Source organism: Acinonyx jubatus, chromosome D2, assembly GCF_027475565.1.
Source record: "Acinonyx jubatus isolate Ajub_Pintada_27869175 chromosome D2, VMU_Ajub_asm_v1.0, whole genome shotgun sequence".
Classification (NCBI taxonomy): Eukaryota; Metazoa; Chordata; class Mammalia; order Carnivora; family Felidae; genus Acinonyx; species Acinonyx jubatus.
The window spans coordinates 50,428,628-50,448,956 of NC_069393.1; the positions used below are offsets into that span (position 1 = coordinate 50,428,628).

The 20,329-nt window shown below is 39.4% G+C and overlaps 1 protein-coding gene across 3 annotated transcripts in view; it reads left to right on the top strand.

Annotated features, from left to right (window-relative positions):
- HECTD2 (HECT domain E3 ubiquitin protein ligase 2) overlaps positions 1-20,329 on the top strand; it is a 77,815-nt gene that overhangs the window by 9,674 nt on the left and 47,812 nt on the right. For all 3 annotated transcript variants that reach the window (XM_027062613.2, XM_053206878.1, XM_015061924.3), the window contains exon 2: positions 9,760-9,889. In XM_027062613.2, the coding sequence (XP_026918414.1) occupies positions 9,760-9,889 (130 nt within the window). The remainder of the gene's footprint in view (positions 1-9,759; positions 9,890-20,329) is intronic.

The following is a 20,329-nucleotide window of genomic DNA, read 5'->3' on the forward strand; positions in this document are numbered from 1 at the left end:
TTTGTCTATTTGTCTAAGTATTTTTTATTTCCATTTTTTGAAATTGCTTGTGATTATAGAGACCACTGAGGTCAATGTTAGGTACTTGTGAAATGTAATCTTTGGTTAGTTATATAATTACTGCGTAAAAATTTTTCTGCTGTTCGTTGAACTCACAGTTGCCTCTGCCTAGAGAGTCAAGTCTATTATTTGCTATACCAGGTTTAAATATTTTGAGTTTTTTCCTCAATGAATTCTTGCTGTTCCCTGCCCCCCCCCCCCCCCATTTGTGCTTATCTTCAATCTGTAACAGCTGGTTGGGTATCCTGCTACTCTGTGTTCTTCAACACATCCAGCCCACTGTTTGCAGGCTGGCCACATTCCAGGACTTCATCCTTAATGTTCTCCTTCTGTAGGACTCACAGATCGCATTTCCGAAACTCCTCACGAAACCAGATGTAATTGTGGTAGGTCCAATTCTTAGATGACTCAAAAAGTAATGATCTCTAACCTTTAATTTAGTCTGATGTTTGATGTCAGTTAATACCCAATAGCTTGTTGAGTTGTTTCTCTGATTTTTAGTTTACACGGCACAATATGCTGCCCTGTTTCTTCTCATGAAAGTATTGGTTTCGTGTAAGAGTTCTCTTATGTCTTGGACAAGAGTGTGGGGCAGCGGCTGTTTTGAGAGTTGGCTGTTGTTAATCTGTAGTGTACTGTCAACCTGTAAAACGGTCCACAATTTATCCCATGTCATCTAAGTATAAGGTATCAAGAACACAGCTGTCTTACAAACGAGAGACTTACGAGACCAAGGATTTCTTTTTCGTGTCATTTAAGGTTTTTTGATTAGAAGGAGCAGAAAGTAAGGACAAATATGCCTCCTTTTTGAAAAAGGTGGGGGACGCCTGGGTGGCTCAGTCAGTTAAGCATCCGACTTCGGTTCAGGTCATGATCTCGCAGTTCATGGATTTGAGTGCCACATTGGGCTCCAGTTTGGAGCCTGGAGCCTGCTTCGGATTCAGTGTCTCCCTTTCTCTCTGCCTCTCCCCCACTCATGCTCTGTCTCTCTCTCTCAAAAATAAACATTAAAAATTTTTTAAAAAAGAAAAGAGAAAGGGGGTTTATTGCAATGATACATGCATGCATATCAGAACCAGAAAGCAAAGTGGAAGAGAGACTGGCTACTTTCTGTGCCTCTGCTGTTCTCTTACTCTTGGCTGGGCTCTCTTTTCCATATTCCTTTATCTGAAATCTGGAAAGACCTTCTGATGAAATGCTAGGAAGCATTGATGCCCTTTATGTCAGGTAACCTAATGTGTAGCCACATAGGCTGCAGATGGCTGCCTTTTGGTTGAGTGCCTGTCTCCGCTCCCATCCTTGGCCATTCCTGCACAAAGAATAGCAGTAATGCTATGGGGTCAACAGAAGCAAACATTGGATTTGGCAGCCATGAAACATGCTCGGTGTATCTTCCCTCAAACCTTTGTACCTTTCCAGCCACTGGCCTTTCTCCCCTGCTATGAAGCTTCTGGACAGAGCAATCCCTGCTCATTGCCTACATCCCAAATTTCCCATTCATTCACCAGTCCATTTCATATAGTTTCTGCCACTGCCTTCCCTGAATTTGTTGTCTCCAGTGTCCCCTAGATTTCACACTTGCTCATTCTAGTAGGCTCATTTCAGACCTAACCACTCCATCATTTAACATCGTTGATCACTTTTTTCTTGAAACTTTATCCTCCCTTAGTTTTTAACACATTACCTTTTCTTGGATTTCATATCTCTTTGGCTGTTGACTCCTTCTCTTCTTTGTCAGCTTAATCATACATGCCTCAGAGATACTGTAGGTTGAGTTCTAGGGTACTGTGATAAAGCAAATATTGCAATAAAGTGAGTCAAATGAATTTTTTGGTTTCCCGGTACCTATAAAATTATGTTGACACTATACTGTAGCTTATTAAGTGTATAAAAGCATAATATCTAAAAATCAATACACATACCTTAATTAAAAATACTTTATTGCTAAAAAATGCTAACCATCATTGGAGCTTTCAGTGAGTTGTAATCTTTTTTGTGGTGGAGGGTCTTGCCTTGTTTTTTTTTTTTTAAGCAAAGCCTTTTTACTTATTTTCTTTAAAGGATGGGGAGAAGGGCAGAGGAAGAGTGAGAATCCCACACTCAGTGTGGAGCCCAACATGGGGCTCAATCCCATGAGCCAGAATCAAGGGTCAGACACTCAACCAACTGAGCCACCCAAGCACCCCAGTCTTGCCTTGAGGTTGGGGTGTCTGTGGCAGTTTCTTACGACAACAGTGAAGTTTGCTGCATCGATTGGCTTTCCTTTCACAAATGATTTCTCTGCGGCCTCTGATGCTGGTCGATAGCATTTACCCACAGTAGGATTTCTTTCAAAATGAGAGTCATTTGTCTCAAACCCTGCTGCTGCTTTATCAACTAAGTTTTCATAATAATCTAAATCCTTTCTTGACATTTCAGCAATCTTCACCAGGAGTTGATTCCATCTCAAGAAACCACTTTCTTTACTTATCCATAAGAAGCAACTCCTCGGGGCGCCTGGGTGGCTCAGTCGGTTGAGCGTCCGACTTCAGCTCAGGTCACGATCTCGCGGTCCGTGAGTTCGAGCCCCGCGTCAGGCTCTGGGCTGATGGCTCAGAGCCTGGAGCCTGTTTCCGATTCTGTGTCTCCCTCTCTCTCTGCCCCTCCCCCGTTCATGCTCTGTCTCTCTCTGTCTCAAAAATAAATAAATGTTAAAAAAAAAAAAAAAAAAAGAAGCAACTCCTCACCTGTTCAAGTTTTATCGTGAGATCGCAGCCGTTCAGTCCCACCTTTGGGCTCCACTTCTGATTCCAGTTCTCTTGCTCTTTCCACCACATCTCCCTCCAGTGAAGTCCTGGGCCCCTCAAAGTCCTCCCATGAGGGTTGGAGTCAACTTCTTCCAAACTCCTGTGAATACTGATATTTTGACCTCTTCCCATTAGTCACAAATGTTCTTAATGTCATCTGGAATGGTAAATCTTTTCCAGAAGGTTTTCGGTTGACTTTGCCCAGGCCTATCAGAGGTAATCCTGTCTATGGCAGCTATAGCTTCATGAAGTGTATTTTTTAAATATGACTTAGAAATCAAAATGACTCCTTGATATATGAGCTGTAGAATGTTGTGTTAGTAGGCGTGGAAACAATATTCGATGCCTTGTACATCTTCATCAGAGTTCCTGAGTGACCAGGTGCCTTGTCAATGAGCAGTAATATTTTGAAATGCATCTTTTTTTTTCTGAATAGTAGGTCTCAGCAGTGGGCTTAAAATACTCAGTAAACCATATTGTAAACAGATGTGCTGTCACCCAGGCTTTGTTATTCCATTTATAGAGCACCGGGAGAGTAGACTTAGCATAATTCTTAAGGGCCCTAGAATTTCCAGAGTGGTCAATGAGCATTGGCTTCAAGTTAGAATCACCGGCTGCATTAGCTCCTAGAAGAGAGTCAGCCTGTCTTTTGAAACCAGGCATTAACTTCTCCTTTCTGTGAAAGTTTTAGATGAATCTTCTTCCATTAGGAGGCTGTTACGTCTACACTGAAAAATCTGTTGTTTAGTGCAGCCACCTTCATGAATTATCTTAGATCTTCTGGATAGTCTGCTGCAGCTTCTACATCAGCACTTGCTGTTTTACGTTGCACTTTTATGTTATGGAGACAGCTTCTTTCTTTAAACCTCATGAACCAACCTCTGCTAGCTTCCACCTTTTCTCCTGCAGCTTCCTCACCTCTCTCAGTCTTCATGGAATTGTAGAGAGTTAGGGCCTTGCTCTGGATGGGGCTTTAGTTGAAGGGAATGTTGTGGCTGCTCTGATCTTCCGTCCAGATCACTAGACCTTTTTTCATATCAACCACAAAGCTGTTTTGCTTTCTTATCATTCATGTGTTCATGGGAGTAGCACTTTTAATTTCCTTCAAGAACTTTCCCTTTGCATTTTCAACCTGGCTGTTTGGTGCCACAGGCCTAATTTTCAGCTTATTTCATGCATCAAAATACCTTCTTCACTAAGCAGAATCACTTCTGGCTTTTGATTTAAAGTTAGATATGCAAGTTTTGCCTTCACTTGAGCACTTAGAAGCCATTGTAGGGTTATTAGTTGGCCTAATTTCAATATTGTTGTTTCTCAGGAGACAAGGAGGCCCAAAGAGAGGGAGGGAGATGGGAGAAAGGCCAATCCATGAAACAATCAGAACACACACATTTACCAATTAAATTTCCCATCTTATATGGCCATGGTTTGTGGTGCCCCAAAACAATTACAATAGATCAAAACAATTATACCAAGGATCACTGATTACAGATCACCATAATAATAATGAAAAAGTTTGAAATATTGCAAGACTTATCAAAATGTGGCACAGAGACACAAAGTAAGCAAATGTTATTGGAAAAATGGTGCTGATAGACTTCCTTGATGCAGTTGCCACAAACCTTCAATTTGTAAAAATGCAGTATCTGTGAAAAAGGATAAAGTAAAGCATAACAAAAGGTGTGCCTGTATTTCCCACAGTTCTGTCCTTATATTAGTTGTGCATAACAATGGCTACACAACAGTGGCATAATGATAACCCTGTCAATTAGTAAAATATCCATTATCTTGACATGAGAAACATGCTTTTGCCTAGCAGCGAGCATTGATTCCTTTTCCGGTCACTCATGAATCATAGTCTTATAAAACCCAGTCTAGAATTTTCAAGTTTTTGGTGAGTTGTCAAAGTATGCCTGTTCTCCTGAAATTTGAAACAGAGCATTTTACATTCCTTATTTATTTTGTAATTTATGGAAGAGTTCTGTGATTCTCATTATGCTTCACATTTGGAACTGAAATAGCTGTTACGTTTTGCCATTGTTTTGGCCCAGCCCTCCATGCCTCTTCTTTCCCTGTTCCTGTTGTCCTGGTTCAGACTTCCTTGGTTCAGACTTCAGATTTCCTCTGATAGGCCTGGTTTAGCTTCTAGTATTATTCCCTTCAGCCTCTTGCCTACACTGCCGACAGAGTGATTTTTCTAAGATACAGATATGATCATGTCACTCCCTGCTTAGAAGTCCTCAGTGATTTTTCCCTTTCTCCTTCCAGCACATCATCTCTACTCCATAGCCTGAAGCCTTCATGAGATGGTTCTGCCTGCTTTTCCAGTCTCATCTTACTGGGCCATTCTCCCCTTCTGATTCTCTCTTTCAACCACACTGCTCCCTAAATCCTACTATTGCTAAGTCTTAAATAACGGCTATCTTTGACAGTTATCAGTGGAAAAAACAAAAACCTTCCTTTGCATATTAACTTATTAGAGATATTTAAAGCTAAGTTAACAAAGCTCCATTATTGAGAGGCCATTCATTGATCTCATTGTACAAATTGGTTACTTACATTGCTTACTATGTGTAAATGAAATATATAGTGCATCAAATTTGGCATTTGCTCCCACTATCCTTTAAGATATTCTATAGAACAAAACATACAAATAAGCAAACTTGGCCCTAGTAGTTAATACAATTCTTATTTAAGTATCCTAATATTTATAGTAAGGAATGATTTACTTTTTAAATATATAGCTTATTTTTATTTTATTTTCCTAATCAACATACTAGTTTTGTGAATTTGATTATGCAAATTATGTAATTTACTAAGACTGTTTTATAGAAAAATATTGGATATCACTGTCTTTTTTTTTTTAATGTTTTTATTTATTTTTGAGACAGAGAGAGACAGAGCATGAGCAGGGGAGGGGCAGAGAGAGAGGGGGACACAGAATCCAAAGCAGCTCCAGGCTCTGAGCTGTCAGCACAGAGCCTGACGCGGGGCTCGAACTCACAGACTGTGAGATCATGACCTGAGCCGAAGTCGGATGCTTAACCGCTTAACCGACTGAGCCACCCAGGCGCCCCTGGATATCATTGTCTTATCTCTTTATCCAATTTTCTCTCTCCTTGGGAATCTGTATTCTAATTCTATAGAGATTAGAATTGATAACTGTTAAATGGCTTTATTGATAGGATCAGTTAGTTGTTATTTTTTATTATTTGGAGATTCCACATATGAACTGAGCAATGTTCTTTGGGACCTTCTATTATTGAGAAGGGGTAGAGGAAGCAAGAGGAAAATAAAATATTGAGTCTTTCCTGAATTGCTAGGACATCAAATATTTCCTTAAAGTACACTTAGTTTTTCTCTTTAACATTAATTTCCTCTGCTTAGGTGAGTTGCTCCTAAAGCTATTGAATTTCATTCAGCATATATCTGTAAAAGTCAAGAAGATAATGTCAGCCACAAAAGGTTGTTGTGAAAACAGCCTGTGTTAGGTATAACACACTTACTGTCACAGGATAGATTCTTAATAAGTGATAGCTACTATACTGAGAGACTTTGATATAAGGTGATTTAAGGGTAGAGAGTTCAGAGTCATTCAGAGTTTGAATCCCCACTTACCAGCTTTGTGGCTGTGGGCTTGGCACTTCAGTTTCCTCATTCACAAAGTGGGGTGTAAATACATACCTCATAGGAATGTTATATTAAGGTACTTAATACAGCACCAAGCCTATAGCAAGTACTCAATAAATGACTTATTTTACTATGTTATCACAGGAATAGTCATTTCTTGAGCCACTCATCACATCATAGGTTTTGTACAAGACCCTACATGATCCTGTTTATGATTCTGAAAACAGATTCATATCCTACATCCATTAGAAAACTACTTTACAGAGGTGCCTGGGGGGCTCAGTCAGTTAAGCATCTGACTCTTGATTTCAGCTCAGTTCATAGTCCCATGGTTCGTGTCAGGCTCTGTGCTGACAGTGCAGAGCCTACTTGGGATTCTGTCTCTCCCTCTCTCTGTCTCTGCCCCTTCCCTGCTCATGTGCTCTCTCTTTCTCTCTCTCTCAAGATAAATAAATAAACATTAAAAAAGAAGACTACTTTAGTTAGGCAATATGTTTAATGGGCTGGATTATATAGACTAATCCTAACTCAGAAATACTAATTAGTCTTCACTGAACCTAAGTCTAGGCAATGAGGAAGTAAAATTTCTACTTGTCCCCATTAGAATCAGTCAGATGGCCCCACTTGTCTGTAAAAGAGTAGGGAAAGTGGGAGCGTGAATCCATGGTAATTGTAAATATTTCTGCTACGTGTTATATGAGCAGATTCTGAAAAGGCAAATGGAGGTCAGTTTGGTGAATGAGGAAGGAGGAGAAGAAAAAAAGAAACTGAAAGACAAATTAAAGGAGCAATATTCCATAGTATATATACACCACATCTTCTTTATCCATTCATCAATCAACGGACACGTGGGCTTTTTCCATAATTTGACTATTGTAGATAATGTGCCATAAACATCAAGGTGTAGGTACCCCTTTGAATTAGTATTTTTGTATTCTCTGGGTAAATACATAGTGCAGTTGCTGGATCGTACGGTAGTTCTATTTTTAACTTAAAAAAATTTTCTTAATGTTTATTTTTGAGAGAAAGACAGAATGCAAATGGGGGAGGGGCAGAGAGAGGGAGACACAGAATCTGAAGCAGGCTCCAGGCTCTGAGCTGTCAGCACAGAGCCCCACGCAGGGCTTGAGCCCACAACCCGTGAGATCATGACCTGAGCTGAAGTCAGACGCTTAACTGACTGAGCCACCCAGGAGCCCCTTAACTTTTTGAGGAACCTCCATACTGTTTTCCAGAGTGGCTGCACCAGTTTGCAACAGTACAAGAGAGTTCCCCTTTCTCCACATCTCACCAACACCTATTGTTTCTTGTGTTGTTAATTGTAGCCATTCTAACAGGTGTGAGGTGGTATCTCATTGTAGTTTTGGTCTGCATTTCCTTCATCTTGAGTGCTGTTGAGCATCTTTTCATGTGTCTGTTGGCCATCAGTATGTCTTCTTTGGAAAAATGCCTCTTCATGTCTTCTGCCCATTTTTAAATTGGATTATTCATTTTTTGGGTGCTGAGTTTTAGAAATTCTTTATGTATTTTAGATACTAACCCTTTATCAGATATGTTGTTTGAAAATATTTTCTCCCATTTTGTAGCTTGCCTTTTAGTTTTGTTGTTTATTTTCTTCCCTGTGCATAAACTTTTTTATTTTGATACAGTCCCAATAGCTTATTTTTGCTTTTGCGTCCCTTCCAGAGACGTATCTAGAAAGAAGTTGCTGCAGCTGATGTCAAAGAAGTTACTGCCTGTGTTCTCATCTAGGATTTTAATGGTTTCCTGTCTCACATTTAGGTCTTTAATCCATTTTGAATTTATTTTTGTATATGGTGTAAGAAAGTGGTCCATTTCATTCTTTTGCATGTTGCTGTCCAATTTTCCCAGCACCATTTGTTGAAGGGACAGTCTTTTTCCCATTGGATATTCTTTCTTGCTTTGTTGAAGATTAATTGACCGTATGGTTGTGGGTTCATTTCTGGGTTTTCTTGAAGTCTGGAATTGTGTCTCCTTCAGCTTTGCTTTGTTTTTCAAGATTGCTTTGGCTATTTGGGGTCTTTTGTGGGTCCATACAAAATTTAGGATCGTTTGTTCTAGCTCTGTGAAGAATGCTGTTGGTGTTTTGATAGGGATTGCATAAATATGTAGATTGCTTTGGGTAGTACAGACATTTTAACAATATTTGTTCTTCCTGTCCACAAGCATGGAATGTCTTTCCATTCCCTTGTGTCATCTTCAATTTCTTTCAGCAGTGTTTGGTAGTTTTCAGAGTAGAGGCTTTCACTTCTTTGATTAGGCTTATTCCTAGGTATCTTATTATTTTTGGTGCAGTTGTAAATGGGATCGATCCCTTAATTTCTCTTTCTATTGCTTCATTATTGGTCTGTAGAAATGCAACAGATTTCTGTATGTTGATTTTCTGTCCTGCAACTTCTGAATTCGTTTTTCAGTTCTAGCAGTTTTTTTGGTGGAGTCTTTCAGGTTTTTTATATATAGTATCATGTCTTTTGCAAATAGTGAAGGTTTTACTTCTTCCCTGCTGATTTGGATGTCTTTTGTTTCTTTCTGTTGTGTGATTGCTGAGGCTAGGACTTCCAGTACTATGTTGAATAAAAGTGGTGAGAGCGCACATCCCTCTCTTGTTCCTGACCGTAGAGGAAAAGCTCTCAGTTTTTCCCCATTTGGGATGATATTAGCTGTGAGTTTTTCACATGTGACCTTTATTATGTTAGCATTATCTTTTTAAATTCTGGCACACCCAAGGTATAGTCACAGTGCTTGAAAAGAAATGAACTCTAATAAAAGGTTTATCTTTTTGCCTGAAGTTTTCAAGTTGCTGCATCAAAAGACAACAAAACCTTCAATGAATTGATGTGTGAAGTATCACATGCATGTTACCTATTGGAAATAATATTTGTGGAGCTCATAAAAATAAAGTTATCTAAATACAAAATGAAAAGAGCAGTTAACATGAATGGAGCGTGTTGTGCGAGGAGCTATGCCGGTTACTTTCTGTGCATTATCTCAGTGAAACCGCACAGTAACCCTGTGAGGAAGATACTGTTAATACCCCTGTTTCCAAACTCTGTCAGTTTATAGCATGATATGACTATTTTCATTGTATATTTAAAACAATTTGGTCCTAGAAAAGGTAAGTCGATGTTATATATTTTGTCTATTATCATACATCTATCATCAAATTAAAATCTCTGTTATAAGTGTTTATGATTTCTGCAATAAAATAATTTAAATATAGCCAGTGGGAATTGTGCTGCAATGTTAATTTTTCTGTTTTTAGGGTTTGGACAGAGGATCCAAAGGCCAAATTTCCACTTTTAGCAGTTTTATTTCAACTGTTAACCAGAAGAAAGAAGCTGCTGAAAACAGAAGTTCACCTACACATCTTGTTTTCCCTAACATCAAGAATGGTAAATTAATAATAATTGAAAGTACACATAGTCTGGATATTTTGGTTGAAAGTATATTATCAAACTATTAAAGAGTCATCTGGTAGGTGAAGTTAATTAATACAGTATGAAAAAGAAATAAGCTGTATAAATATTTACAGAAAGAAGCAAAATTGTTATTTGTAGGTGATTGTTACATAGGGTAAGGTATGAATGACATATAAATCTCATGAATAATAACGTTTGGCTAGACAGCCGGACACAAAACAAATACACGAAAATTCACTAGATTTCCTTTATTTGAGGAATAATCAATTAGAAGACTTGATGGAAAACAATGAAATACTTAGAAATAAACCTAAAAGGAAACAAGCAAAACCTACGTGGAGAAAAGTGTAATACTTTATCAAAAGACTAAAAGGTCGTGGGATGGAAAAATGTCATGAATATCATAAAGATGTCAGGTATACCTGGTTTACTCTCTACATTTAATCAAATTTTGGGCAGTTCTTTGGGGGGGGAACTTAAGAAAATGGTACCCTATGTGATCTAGAAGAGTCATTGTCCAAGAAAATGCAAGCAAAAACACTGAGGAAGCCCATTCCTCCAGAGGACACATATTATAAAGCTATTCTACTTGCATCAAAAGTAGCCAAATGGACAGTAAAAATGCAGTGTATAAGTGGTATTCAGCTGTTCAAAAAATGGAATCAGGATGACTGGTTAACCTATCAAAAATAATAACTTGAGATTTTTAAAACTAAAAAATACCAGAAGAAAAGGCAGGAGGTTGTTTCTATACGGTCTCCTGGCATGACAACAATGCCAAGAGCCATAAAACAAAAAATTGACAAGTTTGAGTACATAAGAAAATTCAAAACTTCCGTAGGAATTTTTAAAAGTCATAAAGTTAAAATATAAATGTCTATAAATGTCACAGTTGGTGAAAAACATATCCTTAATCATAAAGATTATGAATAAATCAATAAAAGGAATATTCCAATAAAAAAAAGGCGAGGGGTATGAGCAGACCAGTCAAAAGAGGAGATATGAGCAGTTAACACGCATGTGAAAGGATGCTCAGTCTCACTTGTATTTAAAGAAGTACAAATTATAACAAGAATTTAACATTTTCCTCTTCAGTTGCAAAGAGTGAAAGGATTTATATCTGTGATGTTGTCTAGGGAGTGTGAAAATTGGCACTTTTATGAATGGATGGCTTGGAATACTATGCCTCTATTAAGAAAAATGTGATATGTATATAAAGTGTCTAGGAGAAAGAGCCACACAATACACTGTAAAATGAAAAACCCAAGTTACACATAATACGACTCCAATTTTCTAAGAATAGGGAAACCTTTTTTACTTCTTTGAGCATATGAAGAGGCATGGAAGGATACCCACCAATCAGTTAATGGTTTTCTCAGAAAAGTAGAATTGGGTGTATATTATAAATATGCTTTATTTCTTTATACAACTCTGTATTGTTTTGTCACAGGAAACATCCATTACTTGCATAATTTTGAGTTCCCCTGGCCTGTAACAAAAGAAATCTGCAAAGGTTTAAATGTCCCTTGCATCTAAACAAAAGAAAACAAACCTAGAAATGTTTAAGGACACAGTTTTTGGTAAATTATTGTGTCCATCAGGTGCATGTGACATAAATTATTCTTTTTTTTAAATTTTTTAAAATGATTATTTATTTTTGAGAGAGAGAGAGAGAGAGAGCGCGCGCGCACACGCCAGGGAGGGGCAGAGAGAGAGAGAGGGAGACACAGAATCCAAAACAGGCTCCAGGCTCTGAGCTGTCAGCATAGAGCCCGACGTGGGGCTCGAACTCATGAACCATGAGATCATGACCTGAGCCAAAGTTGGACACTTAACCGACTGAGCCATCCAGGCACCCCTGGCGTAAATTATTCTTACACAGATTTTTAGGTGACATTCCACACTAGTGCTCGACCTGTTGATTTACACTTTTACTTAATTTACACAATAATTTACACTTTTGCAGGTTAGTATTTACATTATCTGATTTATCAACCTTTGCCTTTGATAACTTCTTTTTTCCTTTATTTATATACTCAACAGTGTGCACACATACATAAATTCATATTCTGTCATCTCAGGCTTACTCCAAGGAGGCACTTGTGCCCTTTATGTCACAGTCCCCTAGCCCACAACAAAATAAAATAAACCTGTAGTTTGGTACCATTAAACAAACAAAGAAAATGAGCCTGTTTGATGAGGGAGTGGAGTTGAGAGAAATGATATGTATATAAGACATGTTAACTGCATACCAGCTATAAATTTTATTTGTGTATTATTTGTGTATACATTATTTTATTTGAGCCTCACAACAGTCACATAAAATAGAATAGATATTAGAATCCCTGTTGTATTAGTTATCTATTGCTGTATAACAAATTACCATAAACCTAATTGTTTTAAACAACACCTATTTATTAGCTGATGGCTCTTTAAGTCAGAGGTCTTGGTGGGTGAGCAGGGTTTTCTACTCAGAGCCTCACAAGGTGTTGGCTGGGCTAGACCCTGGGGAAGAATCCTTCAGGCACCTTCAGGCTGCTGGCAGAATTCATTGTTTGCAGTTGTAAGGCCAACGTCCCGCCTCCCTGGTGGCCATAAGCCAGGGATGCTCTCAGCTTCTAGAGACCACTTGCACCCTCCACCTCCGCTCATAGACCCTGGAGTATCACAGCTTCCTGTTTTAAGGCTGGCAGCCGGCGCCCTTGTGTTGAATCCTCTTCCTGCTTCCAGTCTCTCTGACTTTATCTTTTGCAACCAGTGGGAGGAAACTCTCTGCCTCTAAAGGTCTCAGTCATTAGGTTTGCCTACCTGGATAATCTCCCTATTTTAAGGTCAACCAATTAGTAACCTTAAGTACTTATTTCTCTGCAGTCCCTTTTGTCATGTAATCCCGATGGAATATTAGAAAGCTGAGACTCATGGGGGCCATCTTAGTTTCTGTTTATAACACCATTTTATAAGTAAGGAAACAGGCTCAGAGAGGGTAAATGACTAGGCCGAGGTCACCGCTAAGTGTCAGAACCAAAATTCAGTCCACAATTTCTGACAACAAAACTCTTGTTCCTCTGACAGATAGAGGAAACTCCTGATTGACTTGTTTCTCTTGCCTGATTAATCATATCACATTAATCATACAACTCTTATTACATCATCTTCATATTCCCTAACGCTTCCAAAATTAAATTAAAAAAATTTTTTACCATGACACTCAAGGATGTTCAAAATATGACAGCTTTTCGTCATTATGTCCCACTTTTCCCCTACATATAACTTACATTTCAACTCTTCTCCTGGATGCCTCCTCACACCTTACCTCAGAGGGGTTTTTTTGCCAGTTTGATCCCACTGCCTGGAATGCACTCTCCCCTCATCTCCACCTGAGAGAGATCCTGTCCTTCCAAGCTACTTCTTTACCAAACCTTTGCTGATTCTCTCCAACCAGATACAGTTCTTCCCTTCTTTGACGCTCCATTTAGGTTTTCTTTTGTTGTTTCCTCTTATTAGTCTCCCAGTCTTATGAAATATCACTTGTATACTATAATCTCTTAGACTGTATGTTCCATGAGGGAATAAATACCTTTGTAATCCCCACAGGCCCTAGGCAGTTCCCTTGTCCATTAGAGGTTCTTAGCAAGTAGAGTTGACTCTTAAACAACACAGGTTTGAACCGTATAGATCCACTTATATGCAGATTTTTAAAAAAAAAATTTTTTTTAACGTTTATTTATTTTTGAGACAGAGAGAAACAGAGCATGAACGGCGGAGGGTCAGAGAGAGGGAGACACAGAATCCGAAACAGGCTCCAGGCTCTGAGCTGTCAGCACAGAGCCCGACATGGGGCTCAAACTCATGGACCGCGAGATCATGACCTGAGCCGAAGTCGGCCGCTTAACCGACTGAGCCACCCAGGCGCCCCCAGATTTTTAAAATAAATACAGTACAGCGAATATATTTTCCTTATGATTTTTTTAACGTTTTATCTTCTCTATCTTATTGTAAGAATACAGTATATAATACATCTGACATACAAAATATGTGTTAACCAACTGTTTATGTTATCAGTAAGGCTTCCAGTCGACAGTACACTATTAGTAGTTAAGTTTTGGGGGAGTCAAAAGTTATATATGGATTTTCAACCGAATGAGGGGTTGGTTGCCCCTAACCCCCACATTGTTAAGTGGTCACCTGTATATACTACATAGAGTAAAACAAAAGAGAATTCAGAACAGAGGAAATGGCTGTCGGAGTGGATGTCCCCAAGCAGTAACAGCAGCAGCCACAGCAGCAACTTCATGTAGTGCTTACTGTGTGCCACTCACAGTTCTAAGCACTGTACATATGTATGAATTCCTTTAGTCCTTACAGCAGTCTGATGTTGGAATTCTTTTCCCATTTCAAGGCTAAGGAAACTTAAGCCACAGAGACTTTTAAGTGACTTGCCCTGCTTGAATGTACATAGCTAATGAATGGCAGAAATAGAAAAAGGAAAAGAAAGCCAAAAGTAGTTTTGTGTAATGCCTTCATTGAAAGAAGAGTTGGTGAAAGAAAAGGAAGTGAGTCCTGAAAGAGGGAAAAAATCATGTTGCGCTGTGACTTAGAAATCAAGGGGGAAAAAATTAAAGGAGAGGATATAGTCTATAGTGTCATTGCTAAGTGAGGATAAGATGAGTAAGCACTGAGACAAAGCCAAAGATTTGTTGGTTAATGTGTGCATGGGTGACTTAACAGAACAGTTTCAGTAGGATGGTGTGAGGACAGTGCAAATTGTAAAAGTTAAGGGGTGGACTAGTGGCGAGGATGTAAGAGCAACGTAGACTGCCTTTAGAGTAGCTTGAACTGAAAGAAAAGCAGGATCTTGCAGGGTAGTGTTGTCAAGGGCAAGGATCTAATACAGAGGGAGACTAAAGTTTCAGTAGGAACATAGAATAATAAAATGAACTAGTAGACTAGAGAAGTGAGCGGTATGAGGATGGGATCAAGGAAAAATGCAAAGCGTAGGGATTGAGACGTCAGCTCCAGTGAGGAGAGAAGAGCACCTCTTACTCACACTGTGGAATTAGAAGGAAGAGAGGAAGTAGGAAGAGGAAATGGAAGTAGGAAACTCACTTCTCGCCTTGAATTCACTTCTCTCTGTGGAGGGTATATTAGTTTCTTCCTGCTGCTGTAACATAGAACATAAACATGATAGCTTAAAACAACAGAACTTTATTCTTTCAAGGTCCTGGAGGCTAGAAGTCTCAAATCCAGGCATTGGGGGAATTGATTCCTTTTGAAGGTTCTGAGAGAGAATGTGTTCCATGCCTCTGTCCCGGCCCCTGGTGGTTACCAGCAATCCTTGGTGTCCCTTGGCTTGGAGATGCCTGTCTCCAATCTCTGCCTCTGTCTTCACATGGCATTATCTCGTGTATGCCTTTTTGTGTCCACATTTCCCTCTTCTTGTAAGGATGCCAGTCATTGAATTAGGGCCCACCCCAATCCAGTATGACCTCATCTTAATTTGATTACATCTACAGAGACCCTTTTTCCAATCAAGGTTACATTCACAGGTCCTAGAATTTAGGACTTCAGTATATCTTCAAACCTATCTATTTGAAAGGCACAGTTCAGTCCACAACAGTGTCAAGAACCTTAAGAACATTGAAATGTCTGCTGTGGAGAATGACAGTCAAAAAGAAAGTCATGATTAGCTGTGACCTTCTTTGTTTGGACTGTTTGTTCAAATTCATTAGCCTTTGCTTCCACACTGATTCCTGTATTCCATTCTGTCCATACTAAAATCCTGATGTCTGAACCAACTCATTTGCCCACAACCTACCTGCCTCCTCCTTGGGTGGGTGCGTTGACTCTGAATATGGTCCATGTGTTTGAGCCCCCACTGCTTGTCTGAGGCCCTCTCATCTGTGCCAGTCGTGTGGAATCTGGGCTCAGCCCCAACCTGAACTTGGAGTATTTGTATGCACCACTCTAGAGGAAAAGACCTCTTAGCAGACTTCTTTTACCCTCTTGGAATTCCTAGTGCTGACTTCTAGCTGTTCTGTCTGGATGCCGGCTGGATTCAGGCATGACCTGGAGTTCATATGTCAGGGATGCTGTAGACAGAATTACTTTCTTGAATGGGAAGTTAGACTAAGTCTGACAAATGTAAGCATGTTTATAATTCCTTGATCTTTTGGGAAGCCTCTTTTACTTGCCAGTAAGATGGTTTCCTCAAAGATGCATCATTCTTGGCAGTTATTACAATCTCCTCCCTCTGGTAGCAGGACCTATGCTGGGTATTCTCTAACAGCTTGTCTCCCCATCTGATCTTCAAGTGGTATTAGAGAAGCTGCAAAAGCCCAGCGTGGGTTTACCTAACAGCTGAGGGATGCCTTTCCTCCCTGGAGATCACATGACTAGGTATGTGTGTCGAGTTGGCTGTCCTTTTGGAGATCAGGGAAGTGTAGGAGTTTTACCTACTACAACAGCTGCTGGGGATGATACATCTTCAGAGAAACAATATAAGTGGTAAGTAATGGTGGAGGGGGATTAGCACTACCTTCTCTCTTATTCTTTTGTATCTTCCTTTCTAAAGTGGTTATGTCCCCTTTCAGACTTACTTAAAACATCTTTAAACACAGAAAGATTTAAAAGAAATGAAGCAGTATCCTCCCCGTATCTTTTAAAATGTCTTTGCACTTCCGGTAATTCAGAAAAGAGTAGACAGGAACCCTGACATTTCCCTCAGGGTCACTGTCCCTCTCCCGGCTCAGTGCATTTGGTGAGTTTAATCTAGAAGAGCCCTGAGGTGACACCGTGAGCTCTGCAGTTTTAGGCGTAACTCCGGAGAAAGGCGTCCTGTGAGCTTTGCCCCTCTGAAATAGCTCTGGGAAACACAGAGTGGTCCTCAGCTCAAATGGTGGCTGGAGCCGTGTGTGGCAGGGTCCTGTGACCTCTACACAGGTGAACAGGTGAAGCACCACAGAGTTTGCACTGTTTCTCCAACAGCGGCTTCAGAGGCCGACCAAGCCACAAGCTGTTAGGAGAAATCCAGCGCAGGACTTGCCATCTGGGAGAGAGAAAAGGATCTGAAATAGCTGCTTTCGGAATCTTACCCTAGAAGTATCTCCAAAGCCTCAGATGACCCCGTTTCCAGGTTTCTGGGGAGAATGAACTGATTTTCGACTAAATCTCCAAAATCTTTCCCTAGGTCAGAGTGCGTACCTCGGACTTGACTTTTCCTAACTCTACCTAGGGGAGAAGTACATCTATCGTGAACTCAGAGTACCTTGCTGCATTTATTTGTTTATTCATCTGTCTCTTTACTAGTCTGTAGGCTTCTTAAGCCTCTATTTTGGAGAGGGAAAGGGCTATCTATCCTTTCTATTTTTTATACTGAAGGTAATTTTTTGAATAGGTAGCAAGCACATTTGTGTGTTTCAAAAATCGGTACTATAAAAAATAAGTTATGTTTTGGACGTCTCAGTTTTACATTCCTCCCTGCTGTCTGTTGTATTCTTTCCTGTGCTGCTTTATGGAAATGAAATCAAATACAAATACACATTTTCACTTCCTACCTTTTCTTAAAGAAAAAGTAACTGCATGTGCATTGTCTTGCACCTTATTTTTTTTTAGTTCGTGTATCCTGTGTGTTTTTCTGTATCAGTACATAAAGAGCACCCGTATTCTTTTTTATAGTTTTCTTCCCCTGTATTGGACATACTATACTATAGCTTATTTAATAAGATGATATTAAAAGAAATTTAATGAGTTGTGTCCATTCTTTTAGTGTAAACAATGTCACACTGAATGAATTTGTACGTGTCTTTTTGTTCATAGGCCGGTGTTTCTAGGATATTCCTAGAAGTGGGATTGTTGGGTCTGAGAGCAAATGCATCTACAATCTCCTTGAGTTTTTAATACATCTGTGCATCAGGATCCAGCCTCCACGGTACATGGTGTCTTTACTCAGTGCGGAAATACATGGGAGACCGTTTTTTTCTGGGTTTCTGGTCAGTTTTCCCTGTTGGAATGTCAGACTCATCCCTATAATAAATTTTCAAAGATATGTCCAGTAGCACATCAAAAGGACTTTTTAATATTTTTATAAGTAGACCCACAAGAGAACATTTCGCCTATGCTTTTGTTGCAGTTTTACAAACATAAACATCATTGAACTTAGTAAAAAGTACATCTCTAAAAACTAATGAATATATTGCAGTATATTTGGTTCTGGTGGCTAAAGTCCTATGAATCAGAGGATTTTTTCCCCCTCTCTCTTCCTTTCTCTCTCCCACCTTCCATTTTATTTTTTGCCAAATGTTCAGAAAAGTCATCCTATAGACAATGATGTAAACACCACCTGTTATGACTAATCCACTCTGGTCTCTTTCTGTTTCAGTTGCCTGCCACTACTAAAGTAATCAAAAGCAATAAAAGTACTGAATTGAGAGAGGGATCCTTCAAATTGTAGCTCATTTATCACTGCCTGGTATCCACACATTGTAAATTATGATATTAAATAAGAATTGAATTTTTGAGTTAACTACTACCAGTAATTGTCATTGCGACCTTAGACATTACACATAGCGCTCATGAGCCTTCTTTTACTCATTTATAGAGTGAGGAAATGGGGTGTTATGTGTTGAAAATATCTTCTACCTCGAAGTTTTATGATTTAAAGGGTTAATTTTCTAACCTATTGATTTTGTTCGGTCCTTGCTGAGTTTTGTTTGACATTTCGTAGTTTACCAGCCCCTACTTCATGCACTTTAGGCTTTAGTTTTGCTACTTGTTTTCCTGCATGGTAGAAGGTTTGGCATTATTGGACAGTGGAAAAAACATGGATGTTATGACTTATCAGGGTGTGTTTGAATCCTGGCTCTGTAACTTACCAGCTGTATGATCCTGGAAAAGTTATTTAACCTCTCTGTGCTTGTTTTTCCATCTATAAAATAGCGTAATAAAGAAATCGCCTCATAAGTTTGTAAGGATTAATGAAAAAAAGCATTTAAAAAGCATTCAGTTGTGGGGCGCCTAGGCGGCTCAGTTGGTCAAGTGTCCAGTTTTGGCTCAGGTCATGATCTCGCAGTACATGGGTTTGAGTCCCACATCAGGCTCTGTGCTGACAGCTCAGAGCTTGGAGCCTGCTTCTAATTCTGGGTCTCCCTCTCTCTCTGCCCCTCCCCTACTCACGCTCTGTCTCTGTCTCTCAAAAATGAATAAATGTTAAAAAAAAATTTTTTTAAGCATTCACTTCTGTGCCTTATGAAATTCAGTAAGTGTGAGTGATAATACGACAAGCAGTTACATCGGAGGGAAGGGATTACAATGGGCAGGCGTTTCCTTTACTTATTTCATGAGTAACTGCACAAATTTTTTAAAATTTGAAACATCACACATATAGAAAAATGTCATCAACATTTGTGTATGGTTTTGATAATAATAAAGGGAAAGCACGCGAACTTAGCACTCAAATCAAGAAAAAGAACATTATGGGTCCCTTAAAAGCCCCATTGAGCCCACCCCAGTTGCATTGCCCTGCCTTTGTGTCCAGAGGTAACTACTATTCCCTTGATTTTTTTAAATTTTTATTTATTTTTCTTAATGTTTATTTTTATTTTTGAGAGAGAGAGAGAGAGACAGAATCTGAAGCAGGGTCCAGGCTCTGAGCTGTCAGCACAGAGCCTGACATGGGGCTTGAACTCACAAACCCAGGCACCCTCCCTTGATTTAAAAAAAATAGTTTTGTTTTTATACATTCCTGTAAACAATATACTGCCTAAATTATATAATTATACAGACTCTCTCTCTCTCTCTCTCTCTCTCTCTCTCTCTCACACACGCACACACACACACACACACACACACACACTGCTTAGTTCTGAAAAACTGAATAGTGAGCATAAACCTTGGATGTTTAAGGGACAATATTGCCACTATTAGGTGAAGATTCCCAGGAGATGATAGTCTGAACAGAGTCTCTGAATCAAATCTGGCTCCAACTTCCCCAAGAATTTATGAGTCCTTTCTGGGGAAGTCAGTGGGCTTCCAGGTCATGAGTGAGCCCTGGGAAACAAAAGAACCATTGGCATATCTGACAGAGCTGTGATTTGGACTATGTAGTAAATGTCTGGCAGAAATATGGTCTCTCCAGCTGTCACCAGTTCCCCAGGTTAAAGCAGTGAGGTACACTGAGTGCCCTCAGCTGATTCAGATACCACAGCAAGAAATTTCATCTGGACCTAAGTACCTTTCTCTTTGGCTTCCTTCTTTTTCTGCTCATTTTCCTTCACGGGTTTCAGGAAGCTGTCTTGGCTCTTTGAGTGCTTAATATGCTCAATACTTAGATTCATTCTCTTGGCAAGAATCTTGCCTTTAGCTTGTTTGTTTACGACAGTGCCAACAGCAAGATGGGTAACACTGTAGACTTCCAGT